Here is a 25,639-nt window from a genome sequence, read left to right on the forward strand (position 1 = left end):
AACACCCGTCTGTATTCTCCTGCTCACCAAACTGTAAGGCACTTACATACCTGAAGCTTTTCATGAATGAAGTTTTCCTGCCAAAACAAATCGATGACGCTAAGAGGGTGAAAAGGACACATTTACACTCAACAGTCACAATTGTTGGTACAACTGCACAATCGAATGAGCCATTAGGGGATATGTTCATCAAAGCTGAGCATTGTCATATTTTTAAAGGCTGACGTTTTTATATTGTGCTAATAATTGATCTCATCCGTTGTATCTTTTTTGTGGCCAGTGTTAGTCTGCATCAGCAATATTGAGAAGTATGTCAAAAACATAAAACTGCAGGAATACATAACTAAACACCAGATTTATTGGATTACCAAAGATGATATGTTGGATAATTTTAATATATTACCCCAAACATGACTAACAGATTAAAAGCGGTTCAATATGACCCGTCATAATAACCAAATCATGAGTTGTCCATGCCAAACTTGTCAGCTTGTGGCAACAATGCAAAATATATGGCTGTGTCACAGCTCGCCAGAGCTTTTTTTTAACACCTACTGTATTTTGTGCCAACTGTTTCATGGCAATCTCTCGCTCAATGATTCCCAACCAGTGTGCCGTGACTGCTCTTAAGGTGTACAGCTTACAGTATCCACTGAACCACAGAGGGTACTCATAGCCAAAATATCAAATTTTACTAAATTGGTGAAAGAAAGATTTATTTCAAAGAAATAATGTATCTTTATTCATCTACTTATGCCAGTGAAGTAAAGTGATGGACGACAAGTAAATAAATGTTCTATTAGATGGCAGGATGTACATACAGTAATTTGTCCACTTTATGTGATCTTTTTGTTTGCCAGGATGCCGTGCCATGAGTTTTTTTTAATGTAAAATATGTGCCCTTGCTCCATAAAGGTTGGCAATCACTGCTTTAACTGCAAGTAGATTTAGAATTAAGACGAGCAGTTGAGGAACCGAGCTGTACGTCTTTCTGCGTGAAAAATTCCCTGAGATTGGATTAAAGTTACAATAAATGGATTTCATTTTCAATTTCTTGCCCAATTTGTTAAATCTGGTGGTTCAATTAAAGAGAACATGAAAAACTACTTGGGAATGCTTCTGTTCGTGAATGAGGTTTAAGCCTTCACCGAAACTGCGATTTTACTCAATTTTATAAAGAGGGAAGTTGTCTTTTTAGGAGAATTAAATTACGAATGTTCATGTGGAAATGTTTGAATTTCACTCATCAAAATCCCAACTTTATTCTAGTAACATTACAACATTTCTCTGACAATTGATTCTCATGAGATTAGGACTCAATTCTTGGAATTTGCCATTTATGAGGATTTTCCAATGTTTTGACCGTAGTACAAAATGCTTCAAACCCCCAATATTGTTTAAAATAACCACAGTGACAGTTCAAAAAAATGTTAGACTAGTCAGTTGTTAGAAGGTATTAGAACCATACCAACATCCATACATTCGGTGAAAATGGTTTGCAAAAGAAATCCTGTCAGTTGCGCATCAGTTCAACAATTTAGGGAAAAAAAAATGGTTTGGGTCAGAGTCATCAGTAAAAACATTACGATATTAGTTTTGTGTTGTTTACTTCAGAAATAAAATTTGAGGCTGTAGCCTGGTCGAAATGTTTATCTTTCAGTGGTTTTGAGTACATTCTCCTTTTTGAGATTCTTTCTTCTAGTAGCTGACAGCAAGTGTTAGATAAATTGAAAGCTGGAACATGGGGGAAAAAAATCCCGAATGAAAGTGCGATCTCTTTTCAGTTGTGAGCTTCCAAAACGAATGGGCATATTTAAAAATGTTGGCACATCGTAGCTTGGGTTCCTGGAAATTCAAACATCTGTTTCGGAAAAAAAATGTGGTCCTAAATGCCTTTTCATGGATGAAAGAAGGATGTAGTGATGATTCTAAAGATATACAGTGTAGGATATTTTGTTTACCCACTGAAATAGACTCTGGTCTCTGATCTTAATGGTATGTATATTCTAACAGAAAGAAACAGAATACCAATGAAAATCACAAATGATTATAATCATTTTGAAATCCATTAAAGGAAATGCAAAAGCTGAAATAAGTATTTAATGTGACCATTTTTCAAAGCTGCAATTGACGTGCAAATTTCACCGGATATTGTGAACAACACAAGTAATCCATACATACAAAGAAGGTAGAACACATAAAATCATTAATTAAGTTGTGTGTAATAATGTGAAATGACACAAGGAGAAAGTATTGAACACGGCAAGTGGTATTTAATTAATTCTCAAGATTTCTTTGTAATGTCAAGACACCTCCTGAATTGACCGACTGGTTGCATCCATTGCTCTGGTGTGATTTTTGCCCATTCCTCCACACAAGTAGTCTAAAAATCTGGTGAGTGTTCACAGAGGCCATGGCAAACTCACTGTTCTCCTTGCTACAACAGTACCTGCTAATTCCAGGTCTTATTATGAAGGTCTCCAGAGGTGGTCCTGGGCTCTTAGATAAGTCTTCTGATTAGTCTTTGCACTCTTCAGTCAGAAATCCTATGAGGAGCACGTGATTGGAGCAAATTTATGGTTGTATGACTGGCTTACCTCTTAAGTATTATGGCCCCAACCGTGCTCAGTGAAATGTTCAGAAGTTTAGAGTTGCACCCGTAACTGATGTCATTGTTATGTTTTGTAACAATTACTTTGCGATGGTCTTGAGACATCAGTCTTGACTCACACCTTGGCAGTGAGACCTTTTTGTGGGCCATCAGTCAGGACTGAATCATCTGATCTTCATTTGCATTGACAAGGGGCTGGATTGCTGTTTCATTATTGATGGAGTTTTGGTGTCCTCTTGATTTTCCAAACCTTTTTGCACCTCCCTTTCTTCATGTGTTTGGCACTTTTTCCCTGTCAATTCACATTTTTACATACAACTTAATTGATCAACTGATCTTATTTGTTCTGCTTTCTTTGTATGTATGGGTTACTTGGGTTGTACCCAACTTCGGGTGAACTTTTTTCAGGTCAATAGCACCTTTGGAAGTATATTAAGTGATTAAAAATGGTTATGTGTTAAATACATATTTCATCCCCTGTAAGTATTTGGCCCCCTATCAAAATGTTACATTGTGCTTTGTGGAAAAGCCCTTGTAGGCCAGTACAGAAGTCAGACATTTCTTGTTAATCACTAGGTTTGCACGCATCTGGGGAGGAATTTTGGACCACTCACTTTGGAGATCCTCTCCAAATCCTAAAGGCTTTGAGGCTGTGCCTTGCCAAGAACTCCCTCCACAGATTTTCTTTGGGATTTAGGTCTGGAGACTGGCTCGGCCACTCCATGGCCTTAATGTGCTTCTTCTTTAGCCACTCATTCATTTCCTTGGTTGTGTGCTTTGTGTCATCTTCTTGCTGAAATCCATCCTTCCATCCATCCCATCCACAACCCTTTTGATACGTTTTCTGGCTGAGAGAATAAAAATGTCACCTAGGATTTCACGGTCCAAGGCTCCATCAATATTTCCCAAGATCCTCCTAGCAGAGAAATGCCACAAAGCGTAATGCTTCCACCCTGGCAGTGGGAATGGTGTTCTTGGAGTCAGTCTGAATTCCTCTTACTCCAAACACACCAAGTCATGTTGATTCCTTTTTTTTTTTTTTTTTTTTTCGATTTTTGTCTTGTCTGACCATATCATCTTTTCCCAATCATACTCTGAAACATTCAGGTGTTCATGGGCAAATATCGGCCAGGTTTGTACATGTGCCTTCTTGAGCAGAGGGACAGGCGCTCCGGAATTTTCCTCCAGTACAGCATAGTGTGATACTAATGTTTTTCTTGGTGACTGTGGTCTCAGCTGGCTCTTCCCATGTAGTTCCAGGCTAATGACTAACCTTTATCATGATCAATGATACCTTGCAAAGTGAAATTTTAGAAGGAACCCCAGACATTAATTTTGTTCAATTGTAATGATTGCACCAACAGTTGTCTCGTTCTCAGCCAGCCTCTTCCCACTGATATTTTAGCACATTCCAACCTTGTGCAAGTCTACAATCTTGTCACCGATGTCCTCAGAAAGTTCTTTGGTCTTGTCCATGATGGAGTAGTTGGTATCTGACTGATTGATTCTGTGGACAGGTGTCTGGATACAGGTAACAAGTTGAGGTAGGTGCCTCTCATACAGCCAACAAGTTTAGATTAGGAGTACTTTTTCAAAGTGAGAGGACTAGTCTGTGCTACTGAGAACTCTTTTTAGTTGGTAGGAGATCAAATACTTGTTTAACTCAAGCAAATGCAAATACAATTTGGTCTTTTTTTAATGTGGTTCTCTGGATTTTCTTTTCGACATTCTGTCTCTGGCAGCACGGTTGACTACTGGTAATCACATCTGCCTTGAAGTTCTGAGGACCCTTGGTTCAAATCTGGGGTTGCATGTGTGGAGATTTCCATGTTCTCTCCGTGCCTCCATGGGTTATCTCCAGGTACTATGGTTTCCACCCACATCCCAAAATGATTCTTGGTAGGTTGATTGAAGACTAAATTGCCTGCAGTGAATGTGACTGAATGGATGGATGTTTATATGAACACTGTGATTGGTAAGTGACCAGTTCAGGGTGTACCCTGCCTCTAGCCCAAAGATCGCTGGCATAGGCTGCAGCACACCCATGTCCCACCCACATGAGGATAAGCGGTATGGAAAATGAATTGATGTCTCTCACTGTTAACATAAACTTACTATTAAAATTATTGACCGCTCATGTCTTTGTCAGTGAGTTAACTTACAAACTCTGTGATATAAAATAATTATTTTCGCCACTGTATTAACTCTTTTACATTAGTCATTTCCAATTAACGTGTTTTCTCCATTGCTAATCAGCTTCCCTTTCTTGTTGAGTCTCTTCAGAAGGCAGGAGGCGATGCCTAAGGCACCGCCTTTCAAAAAGCGGACAAAATTGTCTCCCACCAGTGGGCCCATAGCAAACAGCCCAGGCTCCCTAGTACACTCAAAGGTGTACGGGTGGATGTCAATTGGGTTATGTTTGCAGGATATGGGCTTTGTGGGATCTCGACCCAGATACTGGCCCTGGCCCTTAAAGAAAAATAAATTGGGGTTGGTTCCAATCAGAACCAGGGCCATGGAGATCTTAAACGCCCTCAGGGAATTGTTCCCCTGTAGCAAGCACCTCTTATCTGACTCCAAGGACACCACGCAGTGTCCGGGGAAACTCGTGTAGTCTGAAAAGAGGCTGATGCTGGCGTTATTGGCCATGTTAGCTGTGGCCAACTGTGGCTTGCGGCACATCTTGGCACAAACTGAAGAAGCAGTACACATTGTCTGAGCTCTGTTTGAAGAAGATGAGGGAACCACATTTTTGTAGGTCTGAGAGCACATCATGTTGTAGACTTTGTGATACTCTGGGTACAAGGTCTTAGGCAACTGTTTGAAGATGAGGTCAGGGTCATCAACGCTCTTTCGAAAGACATGCAGCACTCTAACATTGCAGTTGCAAGCACACAGAACTGCATCTGCGGCACTTAAACCGGCACCGACTATTAATATTGGATCTGATGTTGTGTCCAGTTTATGCAGACTAATAGCCAACCCCATTTCTGAGACGCTATGGAACACAAAGGGTAGGTCCTCCCCGTCCACATTTAATCGAATTGGTGAATCAGATGCACCAGTGGCAAGGACTACATTCTCCGCAAACAGACAGAAGGGGGCGTGAGCGTTGTTCTGCACTTGTTGGTATCCCCTTATTTCCCAGAGTGGCCCAAGTCCCCCATCACGAATACATTCTATACCATTTCCCTCAAAGCTGTCATTTCCACCATCATCCACAGTTTGGTCTCGAAGACAAGTATGTCCATTTTCCAGATTCTCAATCTTTTGGTCCCTGCAGAGTCTTTGGACTGAGGTCACTGAGGTGTTGTCAACAAAATTCTTTTGGAGGCCTTTTAGCTTCACATAATTGCGGTAATAGGATGAGATCTCTTCAGGGGTGGCCCTGTCACTGGTGGCATCCCTTGAAAGAAGAATGTGTCAATGGGCAAAAGCGGCAGACAACAAAGCCAACTGTGTTCTGTCAGTACCTTCGTTTTCCACTGATCAGGTCTCTGTAGTTTACCCCAGGAAGCTCCATCCAGATGCCAAGACTTATTGTTAGCATGGAACCTTCCATTGCCTGAGGAGAAAAGGGGGTGGGTCATCCCAAAAAAAAAGAAAAACCAAAAGCAGAGTTTCCAGGCAACCAGAGTATAATGGGATTTACATGCCAGGCTCCTCCAGGCGTTGCTCTCCCTAAAACAAGATGTGGGATGTGTTGTTGCTTGTCCCTCCTCCACTGAACCACGGGAGGGTACTCATAACCAAAATCAGCATTTGGGTGCAGTAGGGAGTCAAACAGCACAGCCACGGGGTTCCTTGACCGTCCCTCAAGACCTTCACTCAAATATTCTAGGTCCTGCAGACAAAATGTTGCTGGATTGGATGGAATAGAGTATGAGCATTTCATTAATTCACCATTAGTTTTATTCCGCTGTACCTTTACGACATCCTAACTGCAAGAGGAGGGTTACACATTGGCGTGTTTACCACCAGTCAACCACCGACATGAAATGAACATCCTTTCACAATCTCACAGCAAGCATTTTAGTTATATATTAATATACAGTGGTAACTTGACTTGAGTACAATTTGTTTGGTCTTTGAGCTCGTAACTTTCTTTTAGTCATCTCAAATTGCGAGTGAGACGAAGTATTTTGGATGGATATTGTGGTGTTCACTGCTACATCTAGAACAGGCTAAAGCTATACTTGATATCTAATTCTGGCTCACGACACTAACAAAAAAGAATGGCTTGTAACTAAGAAAATGTATTAATTGGTGTAAGTGAAGGTACCAGTACATGTTTTTGGATTATGAGAGGAAGCTGAAGTACCTGGAGGAAACTTACACAAGAACAGAGAGACGATGCCAACTCTACGAAGAAGGGTTTTTAACAGAGATTCAATCCTGCAGTCCAACCAGACTTTTGTTTTCTGTGCATTTGTACCTGTTCAGTGATGGCTAGGTGTTTGGTCTCCTGCAGTTTTCTATATAGTATTGGGTTTGGGTGGACTGTTGTCGGGTCGAGATATGGCTTGTTGCCACTGAGCAGGTATGACAGACAAATACCCGATGGCCCATTGCCTGAACAGAACATAAATGATTGGATTAATGTGTCACATATTTGATTTATTCAAATGATGATGTCTGCTAAACGAGTAAGATTAGCGACGCATAGATTACCTATGATGACGACTGGAAGAATGGGTGGGTGCGGTTGTGGTTGAGTGGTTTCTTCCAGAAGAGGCATGGCTGGAGTCTGGGCCAGATCAGGCACTGTGAAGGACCACAGAAAGGTTCAGACATTTCCGCAACTGTCCATCTGATATTATATTAAATGCAGAGCCTCGTTTGTTCTGGGTGCTTTTATTTTTTGTCTGGGTTTTATAATTTAAACCGATTTAAACTGAGTAGTTGTCTTTGTTTCTTCACAGCAATATTGTCGTAGTTATTATCTCCTGACCTAACACCCACCCCTTAAATGGAAGCACCCTGCCACAAGATAAAATGCCCACCCTTTGCCCTTCCTGCCAAAGGGCTCACACCCCCTAGCCTATCCTATTAAACACCGCCTGAGGGCAAGCTTCCCAAAGAAAAGCCAGTTCTAATCAGATTTATATCTGCTGGGCTTTGTTATGAAACATTACTATTGTGTGTAGTGAATGTTTGTGTGTGTTGGTCTGTTACACGACAGTACCATTGTGTGCCCACCGGCCGACAAATCCTCCCCTGAGGGCTTTAATCCTACTGGGTTTGTTTATGTCTTTACCACCCATTAAAACAACAGCATAAGAATGTGCTACAGGCACTCTGAGAGGCCCAACCGTCAGAGGTCCTCTCGATCAGAGGTATTCCTGCCACAATACACTCATGTCTTCTCGCTGCATCCTCTGAACATCATGCCAGCAAAAGCAGAACAGTGTCCCTTTGCCCTAGTTTCTTACTAAACCCCTCAGGAAGGGAAGTCCCTTAATGTATTAGGGTTAGTATGAATAGAGTTTGGGGTTAGTATGACAGGAACACTCTCGTGACCAGTCTACCCTAAAACATGCTTACGCGAGTAGTTGGTCTAGTTGACCAAATTCATCAAGCACTTCGCTAAATGGATTAGGGTTAGGATGACTATGGCTAGTGTTTGTATGAACAAAGATTAAGGTTGGTATGACCAGGTTTAGGGTTATTATGACCAGAGTTAAGATTAGTACAAGGGTTAGTTAGGGTTAGTGTTAGCTAAGTAGTTAGCTCTCAGAACTCGTGACTCCCCCAGAAAACAATAAAAGGCTATGGTGGAAAAGTGCCCTCAAATTATTATCAAAACCTTTAAAAACTTTCCTCAATGAGTTGGAGTTGACTGGGGCTAGGATCGGTTTAGGTTCTGGTTAGGCTAGTGATCGGGTTAGTTTGACTCATGCTGCATGATCACTGTATGTATATATGTATGTATGTATGTATGTATGTATGTAAGAGCAGGTGGCTGGCAAGTGCAGCTTGTTGACATTGTAGACAATAAAATTGCACTTTGTCTGTCATATTCCAACAAGACTGTGCTCCTGCTTGTTTTAGACTGGTGAGGTCTTTGTCACCATTTAACAACAGCAAGTGACGTAAAAAAACAAACAAAAAAAAAAACATCCGTACAGTAAAATATATGTATACATTGGATGCACACATTGTTTTGGTTATGCACCACCTGTCACGTTTATTTCCAGAGTATATCACTGACATATTGCTCGGCCAGCAATTTGTATTTATTTATTACAAATTGGTAGCAATTATTACATCACGTACAACAAATTACATAATTGTGTCACTGATGTTCCTTTCGAAGTATGTTTTGTAGATTGACATTGGACATGGCTTCTATGTCTTGGGACCTGACCTAAGCATATTAGACTCAGTACGTACAAATACAATGTAAGTATGCAATGGAGTAACCGTTTCACTGTCTCACTTGAGGTTCCGACTCCAGGAGAACATGGTGTTCTTAGACTACTCATCTGTTCAATATCAACTCCGCCTCCAGTATTGACTTCTAGAATTTGGAAAGAAATGAAAATATTTCCAGGCCTCATCTTTGCACATGCTACAAATTGCAAGACAAATAAAGATGCCGCATCACATGCTGACAGTTTTTTGTTTCTAGGTCGTCATCTGCTTTGCACTTAATTCTGGCACTGTCCAATGTCCAAATGTCAAGTTCTAAGCCATGTCTCCATCATTCCACGAGGTCAAACGCCTCAGGAGGGACGTTGCAAAGTCCCATTCAAAAACGGCGTCTCTTACCTCGCGGTGGATTGTGTCTCTTCCTCCCCGCCGTGTCCTGTGATCACGACCGACGGCGACGCTTTTGGCGTGTAAATACGGTGATGCTGGTCGGAGGATCTATACCCACACACCACGATCCACGCACTTCCAGCTGATCGTCTGAAGATCGACCTGATTGTCTACATACCCGTGTGAAATATTTAAAAAAAAAAGAAGAAAAAACGCGTCGTCACATGCGCATCTCGTTCTGCGCCGGCAAATGTTGGCGCGTTCACGCACTATCCACGCATCGCTCTGTCTGGGCGTCCGCGTGCACGCCACCCGCTGTCTGCACACTCCACGTGGGAGCGTGCACAGAAAGCCGGCGCGCCCCCATCCAACACGTCACAGGCCAAAACAACACGTCGGATTTGTCCCGCTCACACATTTCTCAGCAGTAGATCCCGTTAATAACTCGATTATTTTCACAGCCGTTATTTATTTCAGATCAACGTAAATGAGTCGTGATTGCTACATACACCCCCCCCCCCCCCAGTTATTCTCAAAGTGTGGTCCGAGTCCTATTAGTGGTAATCGCGAACTTAGCAGTGAGTTAACTACAAATAAAATGGAAACTATTTAATACATGAAATAATGGTTTAGAATGTAGCTTGAATACATATGGCCCGTTTTTTGCAATGACTCTGAAGAACTGTTTATTTGGAAATATTTGCTGATGATCGTACATATGCAATATTTGTGATGTATTTTTTTTCTTTAGTGCAAGCGTTTTGTTAAAGTTCCATCCGTGCATACGGTTTCGAGTGGTCTTATACAGAAATGAAACGTGAATCATTTTCTATTATTATTTTAATGTTGATCATTATAGTAGTGCTTGGAGAATTCTTTTTTTAAGTGGTGCTTTATGCAGTTCATTCCGGTTGTTTATATATCATTCACTTATTTGGAAATGAAACGTGAATCATTTTTTATTATTTATTATTTTAATGTTGATCATTATAGTAGTTCTTGGAGAATTATTTTTTTAAGTGGTGCTTTATGCAGTTCATTATCATAGACTTATTTGGAGGGTTATGGGAGCTTTACTTTTCATAATTACGACGTTTATTTTGGACTTTGAATGCATCTGCACGACATATCTGGCCAATCACGGACTGCGACGACAAGCTGTGGTCACGTGTTCTAGAGCGTGGCTACGTCGAAACAAGTAAACAAAAGAGCAAAACATACCTTAAACCTATCAGCCAACGTGGCTAATCCGCCTTGAAAGTGTCTGTTGTTACATTTTAAACCATTTGGAGTTTTTCAATACATGTATTAGTCTTGGTTTTGCATTTAATGCACAAACGTGGCATCGTTTGCTAGCCGGCCAACCCAGTCACGTGAGCGTCCCTCGGCTGCCCTTGCTTTGTCGGAGTCGCACGCTCTTTAGCATGCGGCTCAACGCTTCTTAACGATGGTTCAACTGTGCAGAGTTTGCTTCCGTAAAGTAAGTTTGACTGAGCGCCCAACTGTGGCCTCCCTCATATCACTAAAAATTGTCTGCTAAGCGTTTGTTAGCCAGGCTTGCAACCAAACTAACTAGTAGCCGTCTGTCTAACGGTGAAACAATGCTAACTGGGGGTAAAACAGGATACATCTTTTCTTTACGTTTTTTTAAGCACACAACGTAAGCACTTAAACGTCGAATGAGTCGTAGGGTGCACCGCCCATAATGTCGAATTACAGAAACAGAGAAACAAATATTTCTATGGACGCCGAAGGCGCCCCCCCCCCCCACCCCCTCAAGTATTAGTGAGACTTCTCCTTTGCAAAGATAATCTACGACACAGGAGTGGCATAATAACGTACTGATTAGACTCCATGAAAATGCACAGGTTTACTGTAGGCTGCTCTCAATAAAAGTCCATTTCAAAATGTGCAGTTTCATTCGGCTGCTTAAAAAGAATGATCCGATAGTGCCATGATTCATAATATCGTTGATATTGCGGTTAGGAAATGAAGGTACCTCAGGAAGGGTTACTCTTAAGTAGGAATACAGCAGACGAACTAACATCATAAAAAGCTGTGATCAGAATCTTTTCTAATATTAATACAGGGAGTCAACTGAGATCCGTTCCTACAGTAGCGACTTAACTCGGATTTCGACTTATGGCGGATTCCACCATGAAAGTCAGAATTTACAATAAAATACTTTGTATAAAAAACAAATACATTGAAATAAACAAGATGATGTACTTAGCATTACTGCTGAGAGGTGGATGGAAAAGAAGGAGGAACCTAGTTCTCAATCCTCTCCATCTCGACAAGTATCAAAGAACCTTGTCTTGTGTTCATTGCATCCGACATCGGAACGGAACCCTTCACATGCGCTAAAATACGGGCTTTGTCTTTAATCATTGTCACCACAATCGACCGACTGAAGCCTTGGTGGTGTTGGTGTCTCTCCTTTCTCCAATCTTTTTATGATCTTGCGCTTCGTTTCCTTGGTAATAGATTTTCTTTTGGCTGCAGAAGCATTGCTTAAAGACACAGCTTTCTTCTTTGGTGCGATAATGTCGAAAAAGGAGGGCGAAAAATGCAAAGATACTCCCCGCGCACAAACACAGACAAGCATTACCCAGGCAAAATGGCAGACGGGGGAAGTAAAGTCGAAAAGTCTTAGGTCGAGACCGTCTTAACCCGATCACTCCCTACTAATATAACTAAGTATCAACTGGAGTGAGCGGATGCCAAAATGTGACTTCTTATGACATGAAACGTATTTTAAAAATGTTCCTCAGTATGGAAACTTTGTGGACAACCTCCGACTGTACGTCTGCGGAGGTGCTGGCGGCATGGGCTTGCCCCGCCTCGGTGGCCACGGCGGTAACGGTGGAGATGTTTGGGTGGTTGCCACAAAGAGCATGACCTTGAAAGGAGTCAAGGACAAGTACCCTAAAAAACGCTTTGTTGCCGACGTGGGAGCCAACAGCAGGTAGGAGGTTTTAATGAGAATGGCCAGTTTATTTACCCTATTGTCTTTATCAGGCTTACGAGGGCTTTGTTTGTTAACAGTGTCCGTTCCTTGAAAGGACAGAGGGGTAAGGACATCGAGATTTTGGTTCCTGTGGGTATCACAGTCACCACTGACGATGACAGGATACTCGGTGGGTGAAAAGCTCCTTCATTTTACAATACATTAACAGCTTTGTCTTCTTTATGTAATGCGTACAGTTTGGAACGCTTGACCCCCTCTAATATAGATTTATTCCATAGAAAACAATGTAAAAACAAATGCTGCGTTCCAGAACTGCTCGTTTTGCCGTTGCCGTCATAAAACCTTTAACAATGCGGCCACAGGCAGTATTACAAGTAACATCAAAAACAACTTTTGTAACTGCAATAAAAATGTTCACCACTGTCTTTTGTAATTTAAGTACAGTGACTTCTTATTCTTTTCCTTTCGGCTTGTCCCGTTAGGGGTCACCACAGCGTGTGATCTTTTTTCCATCTAAGCCTATCTCGTGCAGCTTCCTCTCTAACACCCACTGTCTTCATGTCCTCCCTCATAACATCCGTCAACCTTTTCTTTGGTCTTCCTCTCGCTCTTTTGCCTGGCAGCTCCATCCTCAGCATCCTTCTACCAATATACTCACTCTCTCGCCTCTGGACATGTCCAAACCGTTGAAGTCTGCTCTCTCTCACCTTGTCTCCAAAACATCTAACTTTGGCTGTCCCTCTAATGAGCTCATTTCTAATCCTACATATTTGCAGTTTCTTTTTTTGCCAAATCACATATTAGCAGATTTTTGTTAAGTTGTTTAGCTCGTGGGTTAACGAAGATAATAAAACATTAACTTTAAGTGTCTCAGTTGTGGGGATCCATGCATGGAGCATGGACCCATGACGTTCCTCGAGCCCACTGGCAGCTAATGCACACAATACTAGGCTAGCCGCTAGTAGGAAGTCAGTTCCCAGCGGATCTGTCTAACTCTCCATCAGGTCACCACCATAATGATAATTTATTGAGTCCAGAAGAAAAGTATCATATCCTTTTCATTTATTGAATGGGAAGTCAAAAGTAGTTATTGTGATAGGATGTTCTTAACCCTAACCCTAACGTAACTTTTGGAATTGAGATAATAAATGTTCTCAAAGTACACTACACGGTTCATTAGTAGCTGCAGAAAAATACTCTCACTTTAAATTTGGGCTTTGCTCGAGGTGCATTCAAGGACCACTAAGAGAAAAGGATGCTTCAAACGCAGATGAAGAAACACTATCAATGAATGAAAGCTAATTGCCAACAACAAGATACAATCAGGTAGTGGCACGTCATACATGAGTTGTTTTGGGCCGAAGACATGCAAATTGTTGAACGCCGAACCACGTCAGTCCGGCGACCCGCTGCAGTCCACTTAGCCTCACTGTGTAATGGTCTTGTAATGGTCTTCTCCCCTAAGGGGAGTTGAATGCGGAGGGCGATCGTGTGCGTGTGGCCAGAGGAGGACACGGAGGCTCCTTCTCCTCTTCCTTCCTCCCCAGTAAAGGCCAGTCGAGGCAGGTCAGACTGGACCTCAAACTCATCGCTGACTTGGGCCTGGTGGGGTGAGCACAGCACGCAAGTCTGCATTGACGTTTCATCAAGGTCCCAGGTGGCTTTTAAGAACGTTGCTTTTCTTCAGGTTCCCAAATGCCGGGAAGTCGTCTCTGCTGACTGTCTTGTCTAACGCAACCCCGCAGATCGGCAGCTACCCTTGTAAGTCCAAATTCAGTAATGGCAATAAATGCATGGAATTCACGCAATGTTCATAATTGCCTTATATTAAGATCCAAACATTTTTTTTTTTTTAAAGTCACCACGTTGAATCCCCAGATTGGTAAATTATTGTACGAGGATCACAAGCAGGTATGAAAAATTCCTGATTGTTCATTCATGTTTATAGTTTGGTCGAATGCTGATTTAGTGCTTCCGGTTTGTGTAGATCTCTGTAGCGGACCTCCCAGGCCTGATCGAAGGCGCTCACGTGAACAGAGGGATGGGACACAAGTTTCTCAAGCATGTGGAGCGAACCAAGCAGCTGCTCTTTGTGGTTTGTGCAACATCAATACCTCTTTCTAGATTTTGGCATGGAGGCTGTCTGAGCCCACAGAATATGTTCTGTGGTTTGTTCAGATATCGGGGAAAAATCAAATCATCAATCAAATCAAAAACCCCGGGAGGGGGGGGGGTTGGGGACATTTACTCGAGATAGAAGTGATAGAAGTATTCTTGTGGTCGTCTACAACCATGCATTTTGGTGATGGGGGCATTTATGTAGTTTTTTAAAGGATTGTTATTGTTTGTGTTGTTAGGTGGACGTTTGCGGCTTCCAGCTGGGAAGTCAAACGCCGTTCAGGTCTGCTTTTGAGGCTGTGCAGCTGCTCACCAAGGTGACTCGTCAGGCCTTCACCGCGTCACCAAGTTTCTCCTCTTGCGTGTTAAACCTAACCGGTGTCTCTCCGCTGCTCTCCAGGAGCTCGAGTTATACAAGGAGGAGCTTGTGAGCAAACCAGCTCTACTGGTGGTCAACAAGATGGACTTGCCCAATGCTGACCATAAACTGCGACAGCTACAAAGGCAAATCCTCAACCCAGAAGGTGAGCACTTTACACTTAGACTTTAAAATCTTTTTCTACATACTTAGCTAACAATAAGACCCCAAAAACAATCAGAAGAAACTGCATGCTCATCCCAACGTAGACAACAAACAAATGTTCTCCCAAAAAAATTTGGGGATGTAATGGAGTGGGTGAACTTGATGATACTGTATTATGGATCTTCCTTTGCGCACATCACAAATGGAGGATTTTGAAGCCATTGTTTTGCACAGATTTTTACAGAATAAGGGCAAGCGCGAATTGTAAGTTGGACACCTTTGGTGTGGTACCGCCTTGTGCCACAGCACTGAGCTGTGCTGGAAAAGGTGCAGCATAATGAAGAGCGCAAAGAAGATGTAGTATTTTTGTATGCTTTGTATGTGCTGCTGCTCGATGTGTACTTTAATGTAGCGGTTGGTCGAATGTTTAAAATGACCCAAACTTTTGTTTTCCATTATGTGTTGGCATGAAGTTGCTGGACATTAATATACAGTACAATGTTGAATTGTATTTTGTGTTGTGTCAGTTTTAGTTGAACTGGGACTAACAAAGCACCCAGCAAGCACAGGCTACCTCTTTCTTGCAGTATTGCGAGCTAAAGAGTGCAAACAGGCCCGAAAGAATACTTACTAAAACTGTTCAAACTTTTTTTAAGAAAAAAAGTCTCTCTATGTAATGCAGATTTTGACGTATTGCAAGTGGGTCCGCAATGTATCCCCTGCAATAACTGGGGCTTTATAATGTTCCCCCTCCTTGACCCGATATAACAAACTGCCTGTGTGTGATGCAGAATTCTGCCAAACGTTGCCTGAAAACATGACACCGAAAAGTCACATGGCGTTCAGGAACGTGGTTCCCGTCTCGACCGTCACTGGGCTCGGCGTGGACCGCTTGAAAGAGTTCATCCGGGAGTCGATAGAGGAAGAAGCTTCCGATGCCACCGAGGTGCTCCGTCAACAAAAACTACAACTCCTCAGGCAACACGTCCAATGAGCTCACATCACAAAACACGCACAGCCGTCATGCAAAGAAGTTCAACATGTAGTGTACAGAATTGTCACAGTTGTAATTAAGAGTCCATTTAGACTACTCTGTACTAAAAAAAAAAAAAAAAAAAAAAGGCTGCCCAGTCAAACTGGGCAAAAGTGTTGCGAGACCTGCAGATCCAACACGAGGCCTGTACCAAAACATTCAGCCTTTACGAATATAGGGAGCTAATAGTACTGGTTATGATTGTACTTGGAACATTTATTTGGATTAAATCTATTCAATATTTCTGTTAAAGATATTCATGTGTTGTTGATGATACTTTTTATCCTTATTGGAATTGCAAATATTTACAATAAAAAAATTAAACTCTTTATTCTCAATTGTATAAATGTAAAAATGAACTCTTACAGTTAATACACAAAATCTATAAAAACAGTTTGATGAACAATGAGACCAGAATCATCCATCCATTTTCTTAGCCGCTTATCCTCACAAGGGTCGCGGAAGTGCTGGAGACAATCCCAGCTGTCATCGGGCGGGAGGCGGGGTACACCCTGAACCGGTTGCCAGCCAATCACTGGGCATATAAAGACAAACAACCATTCACACTTACAATCACACCTAGGGGCAACTTAGAGTGAGCAATGAATTCATGATTTTGGGATGTGGGCGGAAACTGTAGTGCCCGGTGAAAACCCACACAGGCACGGGGAGAACATGCAAACTCCACATAGGTGGGGCCGGATTTGAATCCCGGTTCTCTGAACTGTGAGGCAAATATATATAGAATGTAGAGGATGTTAATGGTAGAATTTCTTTTGAAATGTCTTGGGCTAATTTTTATTCACATCACAAAATCCTGGCACTGGAATCATAGTGTGTAATCCCATCCACTGCATAACTAATTTAAATGGGGTTTTATTTACTGCTTAAAAATGATATTTTCTGAAATATCTCTATATTCATGTGGTTGTCAAGGTCACTATTGTATTGATGTGAAATATTCCAAGACAGAATAAAGTATGTGTTTTACTACATAACATTGAACTCATTTTAATGGTTTATGCACAGACTAAAAGGCTCAAGTAGCAAATAAAAAGTAGGGATCTTTAAAAATATCAGAGAACAAATGTGTTGATGAAAGATTTATTTTATATGAAATATTACAATATCGAGTAATTAGGAGGAAAAAATAAGGGGTTTGATTTTTGCATCATCAGTCTGTACAGCATACGGGCAATAGTAATCCTTTACAAACAGAAGACAAGTTTGTTTGTATGGTGAGAATTCCTTTTCAATGATATGAAGTATTGATCGTTGGGATTCTGCATGAATACATTCAAAGGGCAGACACGTCCGTCCTGCTCGTGTCTGTCACAGCAGACAGAAATTCACGATGAAGTTTTGTCCATGACATCAAGACAAACACAACTCACTGAATGCATTGCATTATTATTATCATCATCATCGTTATTGTTAACAATATTCAAAGGTTGTGAGGCGGCTGAAGAGGTCTGGTGAAGGCAAATCTCAATCCTGGTCAACAACAAGCATTAAGGGGCTTGACCCGTCTGACAATAAACGCAAAATAGAAATGTCAAAGTCATCAACACGGAAATACAATGAAGCACTTCATTACTGAGTGAGCTGCTGCCCTGTACATAATGCCAACAAATACAAAGATACTTAATCAAAAATATACTACAGTGGTCGCGATATCAATCAAGTAGGGTGCCATTCATATTCTTAACGCTAAAGCCTAATACAGACGTGAATTACAAATGTGCAAAACTAAATGACACAATTAACTGTACAAAGAATAAAATGGTTTGTTTCCTAAAATACCTGCTTTGAAATACCAAACCAATTCTTTTTTTTTTTTTTTTTTTTTTTTAAATTACCTTTTTGGATCTCATCATCAGCCTTTAAAGACAACAAAAGTCAAGCAAAGAACGTTGAGTGCAAGAACAACTTGGGAGAAACTATCATCCCGTTTGTTGGTTCTCGCAAGGGGAACCCCCGGGGGGCCAAAGAGTGTTCCATCCGGGCCCGCTGTGTCATTTTAAAAAATAGACCTCAGAAGAATGGTTATTGAAACAACAATCATTTTCAGTAATTCTTTGATAGTGTTTTCAATTAAATTTAGCAAACTTTAGGAGAAAGTCCGCAAAGGAAACTGGACTGTTGTAGTTTGCTGAAGCCACTTCATCTTTTATCCAAATGGGTTCATCAGTTCTACCTTTTAGCTGTGGAGTCCCCCATTTATGCCTTGTTGGGGGTGGTCAGCAATGGGTTTTTGATGTCCAGTGTGGTTAGTAAAAGCAGCATCGTGCATGCTTTCTTGGGGGGCATGCAAGTACGTTGTTATTGGCAAATGACAGGTGATGTCTCACGCCTCCTCCCACGGTTTTCGGGCTCCATTTCCACCTTTTTCAAACCTCCGGTCCTCCCTATCCCAAATTTGGATGGTGTTTTCTTGAAAGGAATGCCCCCTTTTTTCTCGTCAATGTTGCACCATGCGCCTGTGGAGGGGCTGCCAATGTAGAGGGCATTGCACTCCTCACTGCAATGCCAAATGTAAGCAATGTTGCTTAGGAAGGAACACACCCAGCCCAATCTACAATCAAAATTTGGAACTGAAGAGGCCTTTTGGGTTGAAACAACAACTGTCCATCGTCTTGATTCATCCTTTGCAGGTTACCAAAAACTGGATGACTGACAATCTACCCAGAAATATTTGAGTGAAAGGTTACTCGCACCCCAAGACTCAAGCGGGCAAGGGCAAATTTGAGCATTTTCTCGCTACGGCTCAGAAAGGTTAACCAGAGGGATTATCCTGTGGTTTGGTTTGTTTAAGAGTAACTTGACCTCTTTGATCATTGTAACTGTTAAACATGTTCAATATTTACAACGACAAATCCTTGTGTGTGGTCAATGTGTGTGTAGAGTGTAGTCACCACAATGCAAAATGGCAAAAGTTTTCAAGTGCAGTTTAGTGGCCACATAAGCCAACAGTTAGCCTTCCTTCCATCCATCCATCCATCCATCCACTATGCAAGCTGCTTACCCTCACAAGGGTTATGGGAGGACTGGAGCCTATCCCAGCTAACTTCTGGCAAAATGCAGCCTTGGTTCTTCTATTCCTGCTTCTAGTAACACTCTTTTCTTTTGTATCTAGAACCCCGCTGCCTCTAAAAGGTCAGCCTCAGTACGACGGCACACATCAGTTGAGGGGACGTGATTTTTGCGGTCACACGTGGTGTGTGGTCTGCATTTATCTTCATCATATTTCAAGTCTCTCAAAATCGGTTGAGATGATCAATTGTGTGACATGATGTAAGACAACAACCAACAGCTGTTACAAGAGCAGGAACACAAATTACATTTATAAACATAAATATGAACCTTAAGACCACTTGTCGACATGTGTGACTCCTCCCACTTCAACTTGGGTTTTCCACCTTCCTACACGGTCCAACTTTATCATTTGCTGAGAGAGAGAGATGCAAAAATGGGTTTAACAACGTTAAAAATGCGTACGTGTACCCCACTTGATACCCGGACCGTGCAAGTTATCTGCTGTAATTGTGAAAGGGGAGGGGCTCTCAGGCAAGGGGTCGAAGTGATGATGCACGACGGCGACCTTTTGAGGGTGACAAAATCAGTGCTTCTCAAACTGGGGCTCGGTCAGCTGTAACTTGGGGCCTGCTAAATGATTTGCAATAAATTAGTATATTGTATCATGATAAAAAGTAGATATACATACATATGTGTACCAGTAAAACACAAATTTGGCCCAATTAAAATCTCTGGAAAAGGCACATTATTACTGGAACAAAGGCTTTTTAAAAGAGAACAAAAAGAGCATATATTTTGTGAGAATATATGCTTTTTTTTTTTTTTTTTTTTTCAGAATAAAGGTGACAGAAGAAAATGACCAATATTACGAGAATGGGAATTCTGTTTTTTTAAATACAGCACACTTGTTAAAATCTGACTTTCTTCCCTTGCTAAACATATAAACTGATGTGAAAATTGTATATGGGAAAAATAAGACCTTATTCTCGTGACATTACTACACTTTCTCTAAAAATGGGCAGTTTTTTTTAATTCCTGGGGCATTAACAGGTACACATTTAATTGCCATTCAAAAGGATTATGGAAAAAAAATTCTCCCCTGATGTTTGAAAACATCTGGTCAAAATGCCCCCCACCCATCCATAATGGGCAAAATATGTCTGTACATTCTGTAGTGAATGGACATTGAAGCTATTAGTGGTCTTACAGTAATTCAAATGAGTACAATTTGCTTTACTTATGTATACAACATACATACAGTGAGAGTGCGTTTTCATTTTCCCTTCTTATGAGTGATGCAATATTGTCAGTTATATTGGAGAGAGCGAGAGAGAGAGAGACGTGAAAATGCGTGCCCCCCTCGCATGCGTTGTGTCCAAAAGTGTCCTTTGGCGCTCCTCCATGCATTTAGTCTTTGTACCCACAAACGCTGCACTAGATCCACAGATGCAGCCTGGATGTCTGGACCACACACAAAAAAAGGTGGATTTGGAAAGGATGGCTCAAGGTTTTGGGGGCTGGGGTGACTAGTTGCAGTTCTGCGCCAGTCGTGCTTCATCCGGCATCTTGAATGACGAGATGCTTATCGCTCGTCCCGGTCGACGTTCAGAGTCCCATTTTGTTTCCTTGTTGTGTGCGTTAGTACATTTTTATCCTGTGAAGTGATGTTTTTCTCTGGCCCTTATATCGATGTCTCCCACAGCTGCACACAGAACAAGAGATTTTTTTTTTTTAATGGAGTTTATAGAGGCATACTGTCATTTAGTGGCAACTTTCACATGCTCCTGCAGTTAATAAATGTCGGCAATTTTTTTTTCCATCCATCCATTTTCTTAGCCGCTTCTCCTCACGAGGGTCGCGGGAGTGCTGGAGCCTATCCCGGCTGTCAACAGGTAGGAGGAAGGGTGCACCCTGAACTGGTTGCCAGCCAATCGCAGGGCACATCGAGAAAAACAGCCGCACTCACAATAGCACTTACGGGCAATTTAGAGTGTCCAAATAATGTTGCATGTTTTTGGGATGTGGGAGGAAACCGGAGTGCCCGGAGAAAACCCACACAGGGACGTGGAGAACATTCAAAATCCACACAGGCGGGACCTCAGAACTGTGAGGCCAACGCTTTCCAGCTGAACCACTGTGCCTCCCAATTTGTTCATGTGATGGATTTTTAATTCATTGTATTGTCCCGAGAGATGGAGAAATAGAGACGGATTATCACCTTTAAAAACACCTTTTAAGGTTTTGCTTCTATTATTCTTGTCTCATTTTTACATTTGTTCTGTGAGCTTTAATATTATAGTGGAGAAAGGATACCAAAAAAAAGAGAGAATTCAAGATGGTGGACAAATGTGTGGACAGACAGATTGATAACTGTAGAAAGGAGCGTAGTTAGGTAGGTAGCTAGCTAGACAGCCGGAGAGCGCAACTGACCCTCGCGCTTTGCCTGTTTGCTTTCCTCTGGTCATCGGGCAGAGGGGGCATGGGGTAAGGGTATCTCCTGCTCGATGCGATAGATCCTGTCGAGGAAGTGGGAGACTTGGCGGGTGAAAGGGTCCTGCAGGCAAAAGAGTAAAAAGGACATCAATTCAAAGATAGAAAAAACAATTCAGGACAAGATGATGTGCTGAAGGTTGCCCCCTAACGCTACTTTGGCTTGATGGCAGAAGCACGCGTACACTCAATCATCATTATCATCATCATCAGCTTGTACAAGCGGAGCACAGCAATTCCCAGCAGTGTGGCTTCACTCGCGTCCCCCTCACATCATCCATGACACTTTTTTCAATGTTTTCTTTTTTTTGGAAGGGCGGGGGTAATTATTTTTTAGTTCACAGCAACGTCCTTCTTAGAGCGGGCGATTCAATGTGAGGAATACTGAGTGTGAGGTCAATGCTGGGAAAAGGGCAAGAGTAGCCTTCGACGGAGATGTGCCAACAAGTCAAGGAGCCGCAAAGAACTTGAGCGTGACAACACGTCAGCACACTGGAGGAGAGACGGACGGGATGGGGCTGATAATGTCTTCATTGTTCCTACACCGCACTGGCATGAGCCCCTCTTCACAGGGACTTCAAAGAGTCTCCACATACTGTGGTTTATAGTCCATTACGGAAATATCACAAATCTAATTTTGGCAATTACAGATGATGTTCATCTTGGGAAGCTGGGGCAGATAAACTATGAAAATGCATACATAAATAATTTTATTAAAACATAGATGTAATTTGTCTCACAGCAATAATCAACTGTCTAGCTCCCTATCAATCTATCTTTAGTAACTTAGAAAACATCATATCTATAAATGGATCAACCTGTTCAGTGGATGCTGTTCTGGTCATACTGTATTTGAAACATTGTATATTCAAACAAATCATTTTTAGGGAATGCATTTACTGTCACCGCATCATGTAGTAAATAACTGGTGGGATGATCTCAAGATCATCGAAAAATTCACATCATGCTTTCTTAGTTCCTGCATATTATTTGAGTGCCCCTTCATCATCTCTCCTCAGTTGTCATGGAAACAATTGGTGGTGGGCACAGCGTTTAGAGTGGCGACCTGGTGTTGGTCGGGGGAGTGGGCTGGGGGGCATGGTAACGGTCAGACTGTCACACACTGGGCTGATGCATACACACACACACACATGACACCACAACGATTAACATGCAGACGGAAGAGGACATGAAGGGGATTGAAGAGAATATTAAAAAAAAAAAAACATTATTCCACATAATCCACACAAAAAAAATCTTATTCCACATTTTGGTTCAACAGAAACAAACGACGTGCCAGACCCAAAAAAATATATACATATATATATATACATGTATTTTTTTATGCTTAGCAGCAATCCTGAACCGAGGCTGAGTTTTTGATGTATTCATTTCAATTTGCTTGGCCAAGCCACAAATAAAAGCAGAGAAAGGGAGGAGAGGAGGAAAAGAAGGACGAGGGCTTCTAGACAAGGAGGACACAGTCTGAGATAATACCTAAGGTGCGGTCCTTGTGTGTTTTTATTCACATCTTCTACCCATTTAGTTACATCATAATAGTCTGTATTGTCCTGAGTGGTTAAATACCTGTGGGGGGGGGGGGGTAGACACAAACAAGGTGAGGAGAGGGATTGAAAGAATGAAAGGATAAAAAAGAGCCAGTGATGGAGGGAGGAGAGGAAGAGGAGTCATTTTAGGAGCGCAGAGAAGAGACATGTTGAACAGACAGCACGATGCAACTGGACAGAGGATGAACTTCATGGGAAAGTCACACTTTTATGTACACGCACGCTCACACACACACACACACACGCACACACCACTCTGCGATGTGCATTCCGAGTCTCGGCGACATCATCACATCAATTCGTTGTCGGTGGCATGCTCGCAATGCAAAAGAGATGCCCGATCGCAGTGACGCCAAACAGCCCGTACATACGGTCTTCATTACGGTGCATTCGCAGGCATTCAGTAAACGACAAACGCTTAGACAAGCCACACTCACAGGACACTTCATTAGATGAAATCAAATAAAGAGTGGAATCTCGGTTTTCCTTCACCCAAGTTGAAGGAAGATTTAGTTTCACAGCTAAAATGTAAAAGAGGCGACTATATGTTGGAGAGACGCTAGTCTGCTTCCTGGTTACAGGCGATGTGCCCTTGAGCCAGGCATTGGCCCCATCACCGCAGCTCAAGTGGTGACTGGTTCGGTGTGAGCTGAGCATGTACTGTATATGCTGAAGTGGGAGTTGAATATGATGTAAAATTGTACTCTTAAGTGTCTGGAACAGAAACATTGGATCTACAGTCTTTTCATAAATAAATAAATTTTCATAAACTTTTTGGACCGGAGTAATCACGAAAACCAAGATGCCAATGAAAAAGCTCCACAAAAAATTTTACATGCCAACAGTGCATTGTGAGAACTACCGCGACCCTTGTGAGGATAGGTGGCTCATAAAATGGATGGTTGGATGGATAAATAAATACATATACAGTCACATGGCTGTATTGTCAATTATTTATATTTGTCAAAAAAGTCCTTCTCTCACTATTCTGGTATTTAGCATATAGAAATAATTTTGGTAATTCTAATTGATCTCAAACAGGAAACGTTTAGTCTGATTTCATGTCAGACAGCCAAGAAAAAAAATCATAATGTTGCTTATTATATTTGTGCTCAAATCTATTTTAACCTATTATACATTTATATAAAATAGATGAATAATCACTCCTTTTGATAATTTGCCTGTAATTAGTTCTTAAAATCCATAAAAATGTTCCATGTCTCATGTCTCATGTCAATGGGTTTGTTAACAATATTTTTATTGTATTAATGGCAAAAAATAATGATTAAAAGATCATGTGTTGAGCTAAATTAAAACAATAATATGGAGGTGGGGAATTAAGACTGAATGCACCAAATAATACAAAACTAGTTCATGTCAAAGGCCAGTGGGCCACAGGCCATTTATTTTGCCCACCCCTGATTTTTTTTTTTTGAGTCCTTTTTCCCACAGAACAACATTCTTGGAGCTCACCACTGCCCGCCACTGGGAACTTACTCAGTGGAGTTTGAGCGAGCACGGAACTTCTTTCCTTTCAGTTTCTTGCGGTGTCCGCTCATGTTTCCTGGCAAGAGAGAGCGAGAGGCAAGAGAAGTCGTGAATTGTATGACGGACATGATTGTCTCCAGCGTTTGTCGGCCGTTACCTTGCCACGAGTTGCTCCTCGGCCGCCCGTTCTCACAGATGTCTGAGATGTGTTTGGCGTCTGGGATTCTCTCGCTCCATGAGTGGGACAGGCCATTAGATCTACACACATGCACGCACAGAAGGAGGCCACAGATTTTATGTATATTGTACATCAGTTGCAAAAGATTCTTACATTTTTCTGCCAGACATTGGCAGACAAAACCTCGGTCACGCGTAATCACAAAAGCTGTGCAAGTGTCAACCCTGGCTGGTCAGAGCCAAAGCAAAGTTCACGAATAATTCAACAAGAATGCTTTCTGAGTCACTTATCCTCACAAGGGTCACGGGAGTGCTGGAGCCTATCCCAGTTAACTTCAGGCAGGCGGCGGGGGTACACCCTGGACTGGTTGCCAGGCAATCGCAGGGCACATACAAGCAAACGACCATGCAGTCACAGTGAGTGAATGAATGAAGGATGACCAGATGGCACACCTGAAGCCAAACAGTGAGATGTTCTGAGTGATGGATGGGATGGAGGGAGTGAAGGACAGCGCGCAAATCTGAAGATGCGACAGACACGCTGACCTCTTCTTGGAGCTGCAGCCCGAGTTGGTGCTCACACCGGGCGGCATGTCACTGTAAAAGGAGTCGGCGTCGCTCGGCTTCGTCACGTAGTCGCCTGGCGGCATTTGTCTATGCGTACAAGAGACGCTAATCATGTACATGGTCATAGATCCTGAATATTTTTTAGTTTCACTTATATTCCCTCCAACCTGCCTCGGAGCTCATTCAACATTTTCCAAATGGGGAAAGAAAAGTCAAACCTTTGTAATATAATTCACCAATGATCAGTGTAGTCTTGCTGCAACAAATTCAAACGTCATGATAAACAATTGACAAC

General features: G+C 41.9%; 3 protein-coding genes across 12 annotated transcripts in view; 1 reads left to right on the forward strand and 2 right to left on the reverse strand.

Moving 5' to 3' along the window:
* Positions 1–1,412: 1,412 nt before the first annotated feature.
* On the reverse strand, positions 1,413–12,132 carry osgin2 (oxidative stress induced growth inhibitor family member 2). 4 transcript variants are annotated; one of them, XM_061820657.1, is made up of 7 exons: positions 11,603–12,132; positions 9,383–9,543; positions 7,283–7,375; positions 7,047–7,183; positions 6,264–6,455; positions 6,085–6,176; positions 1,413–6,017 (listed from the first exon to the last, which is right to left on the reverse strand). In XM_061820657.1, the coding sequence occupies exons 3-7, from the start codon at positions 7,347–7,349 to the stop codon at positions 4,826–4,828; spliced, it is 1,680 nt and encodes a 559-aa protein (XP_061676641.1). In that variant the 5' UTR covers positions 7,350–7,375; positions 9,383–9,543; positions 11,603–12,132; the 3' UTR covers positions 1,413–4,825. The 4 variants fall into 4 exon arrangements, with proteins under 4 accessions (XP_061676641.1, XP_061676639.1, XP_061676640.1 ...); XM_061820655.1 differs by having other exon boundaries at positions 11,216–12,132; XM_061820656.1 differs by lacking the exon at positions 11,603–12,132 and having other exon boundaries at positions 9,383–9,869.
* Positions 10,516–16,429, forward strand: gtpbp10 (GTP-binding protein 10 (putative)). The gene is made up of 10 exons (XM_061820658.1): positions 10,516–10,853; positions 12,148–12,341; positions 12,422–12,513; positions 13,810–13,954; positions 14,032–14,105; positions 14,203–14,255; positions 14,332–14,439; positions 14,702–14,779; positions 14,863–14,986; positions 15,777–16,429. Exons 1-10 carry the CDS (start codon positions 10,821–10,823, stop codon positions 15,977–15,979), a joined length of 1,104 nt encoding a protein of 367 aa, XP_061676642.1. The 5' UTR covers positions 10,516–10,820; the 3' UTR covers positions 15,980–16,429.
* Positions 16,430–17,131: 702 nt separating this feature from the next.
* Positions 17,132–25,639, reverse strand: part of adam22 (ADAM metallopeptidase domain 22) — a 68,132-nt gene continuing 59,624 nt past the window's right edge. For 5 of the 7 annotated variants that reach the window (XM_061819124.1, XM_061819127.1, XM_061819126.1 and 2 more), the window contains 5 exons: positions 25,231–25,431; positions 24,758–24,858; positions 24,610–24,676; positions 21,485–21,608; positions 17,132–20,756 (listed from right to left, as the gene is read on the reverse strand). In XM_061819124.1, the coding sequence (XP_061675108.1) occupies positions 20,736–20,756; positions 21,485–21,608; positions 24,610–24,676; positions 24,758–24,858; positions 25,231–25,431 (514 nt within the window). In that variant the 3' untranslated portion in view covers positions 17,132–20,735. Of the gene's footprint in view, positions 20,757–21,484; positions 21,609–24,609; positions 24,677–24,757; positions 24,859–25,074; positions 25,432–25,639 lie in introns of those variants that run through there. The other 2 variants (XM_061819125.1, XR_009794901.1) reach the window with 2 other exon arrangements.

Source organism: Syngnathoides biaculeatus, chromosome 5 (genome assembly GCF_019802595.1).
Source record: "Syngnathoides biaculeatus isolate LvHL_M chromosome 5, ASM1980259v1, whole genome shotgun sequence".
Taxonomy (NCBI): domain Eukaryota; kingdom Metazoa; phylum Chordata; class Actinopteri; order Syngnathiformes; family Syngnathidae; genus Syngnathoides; species Syngnathoides biaculeatus.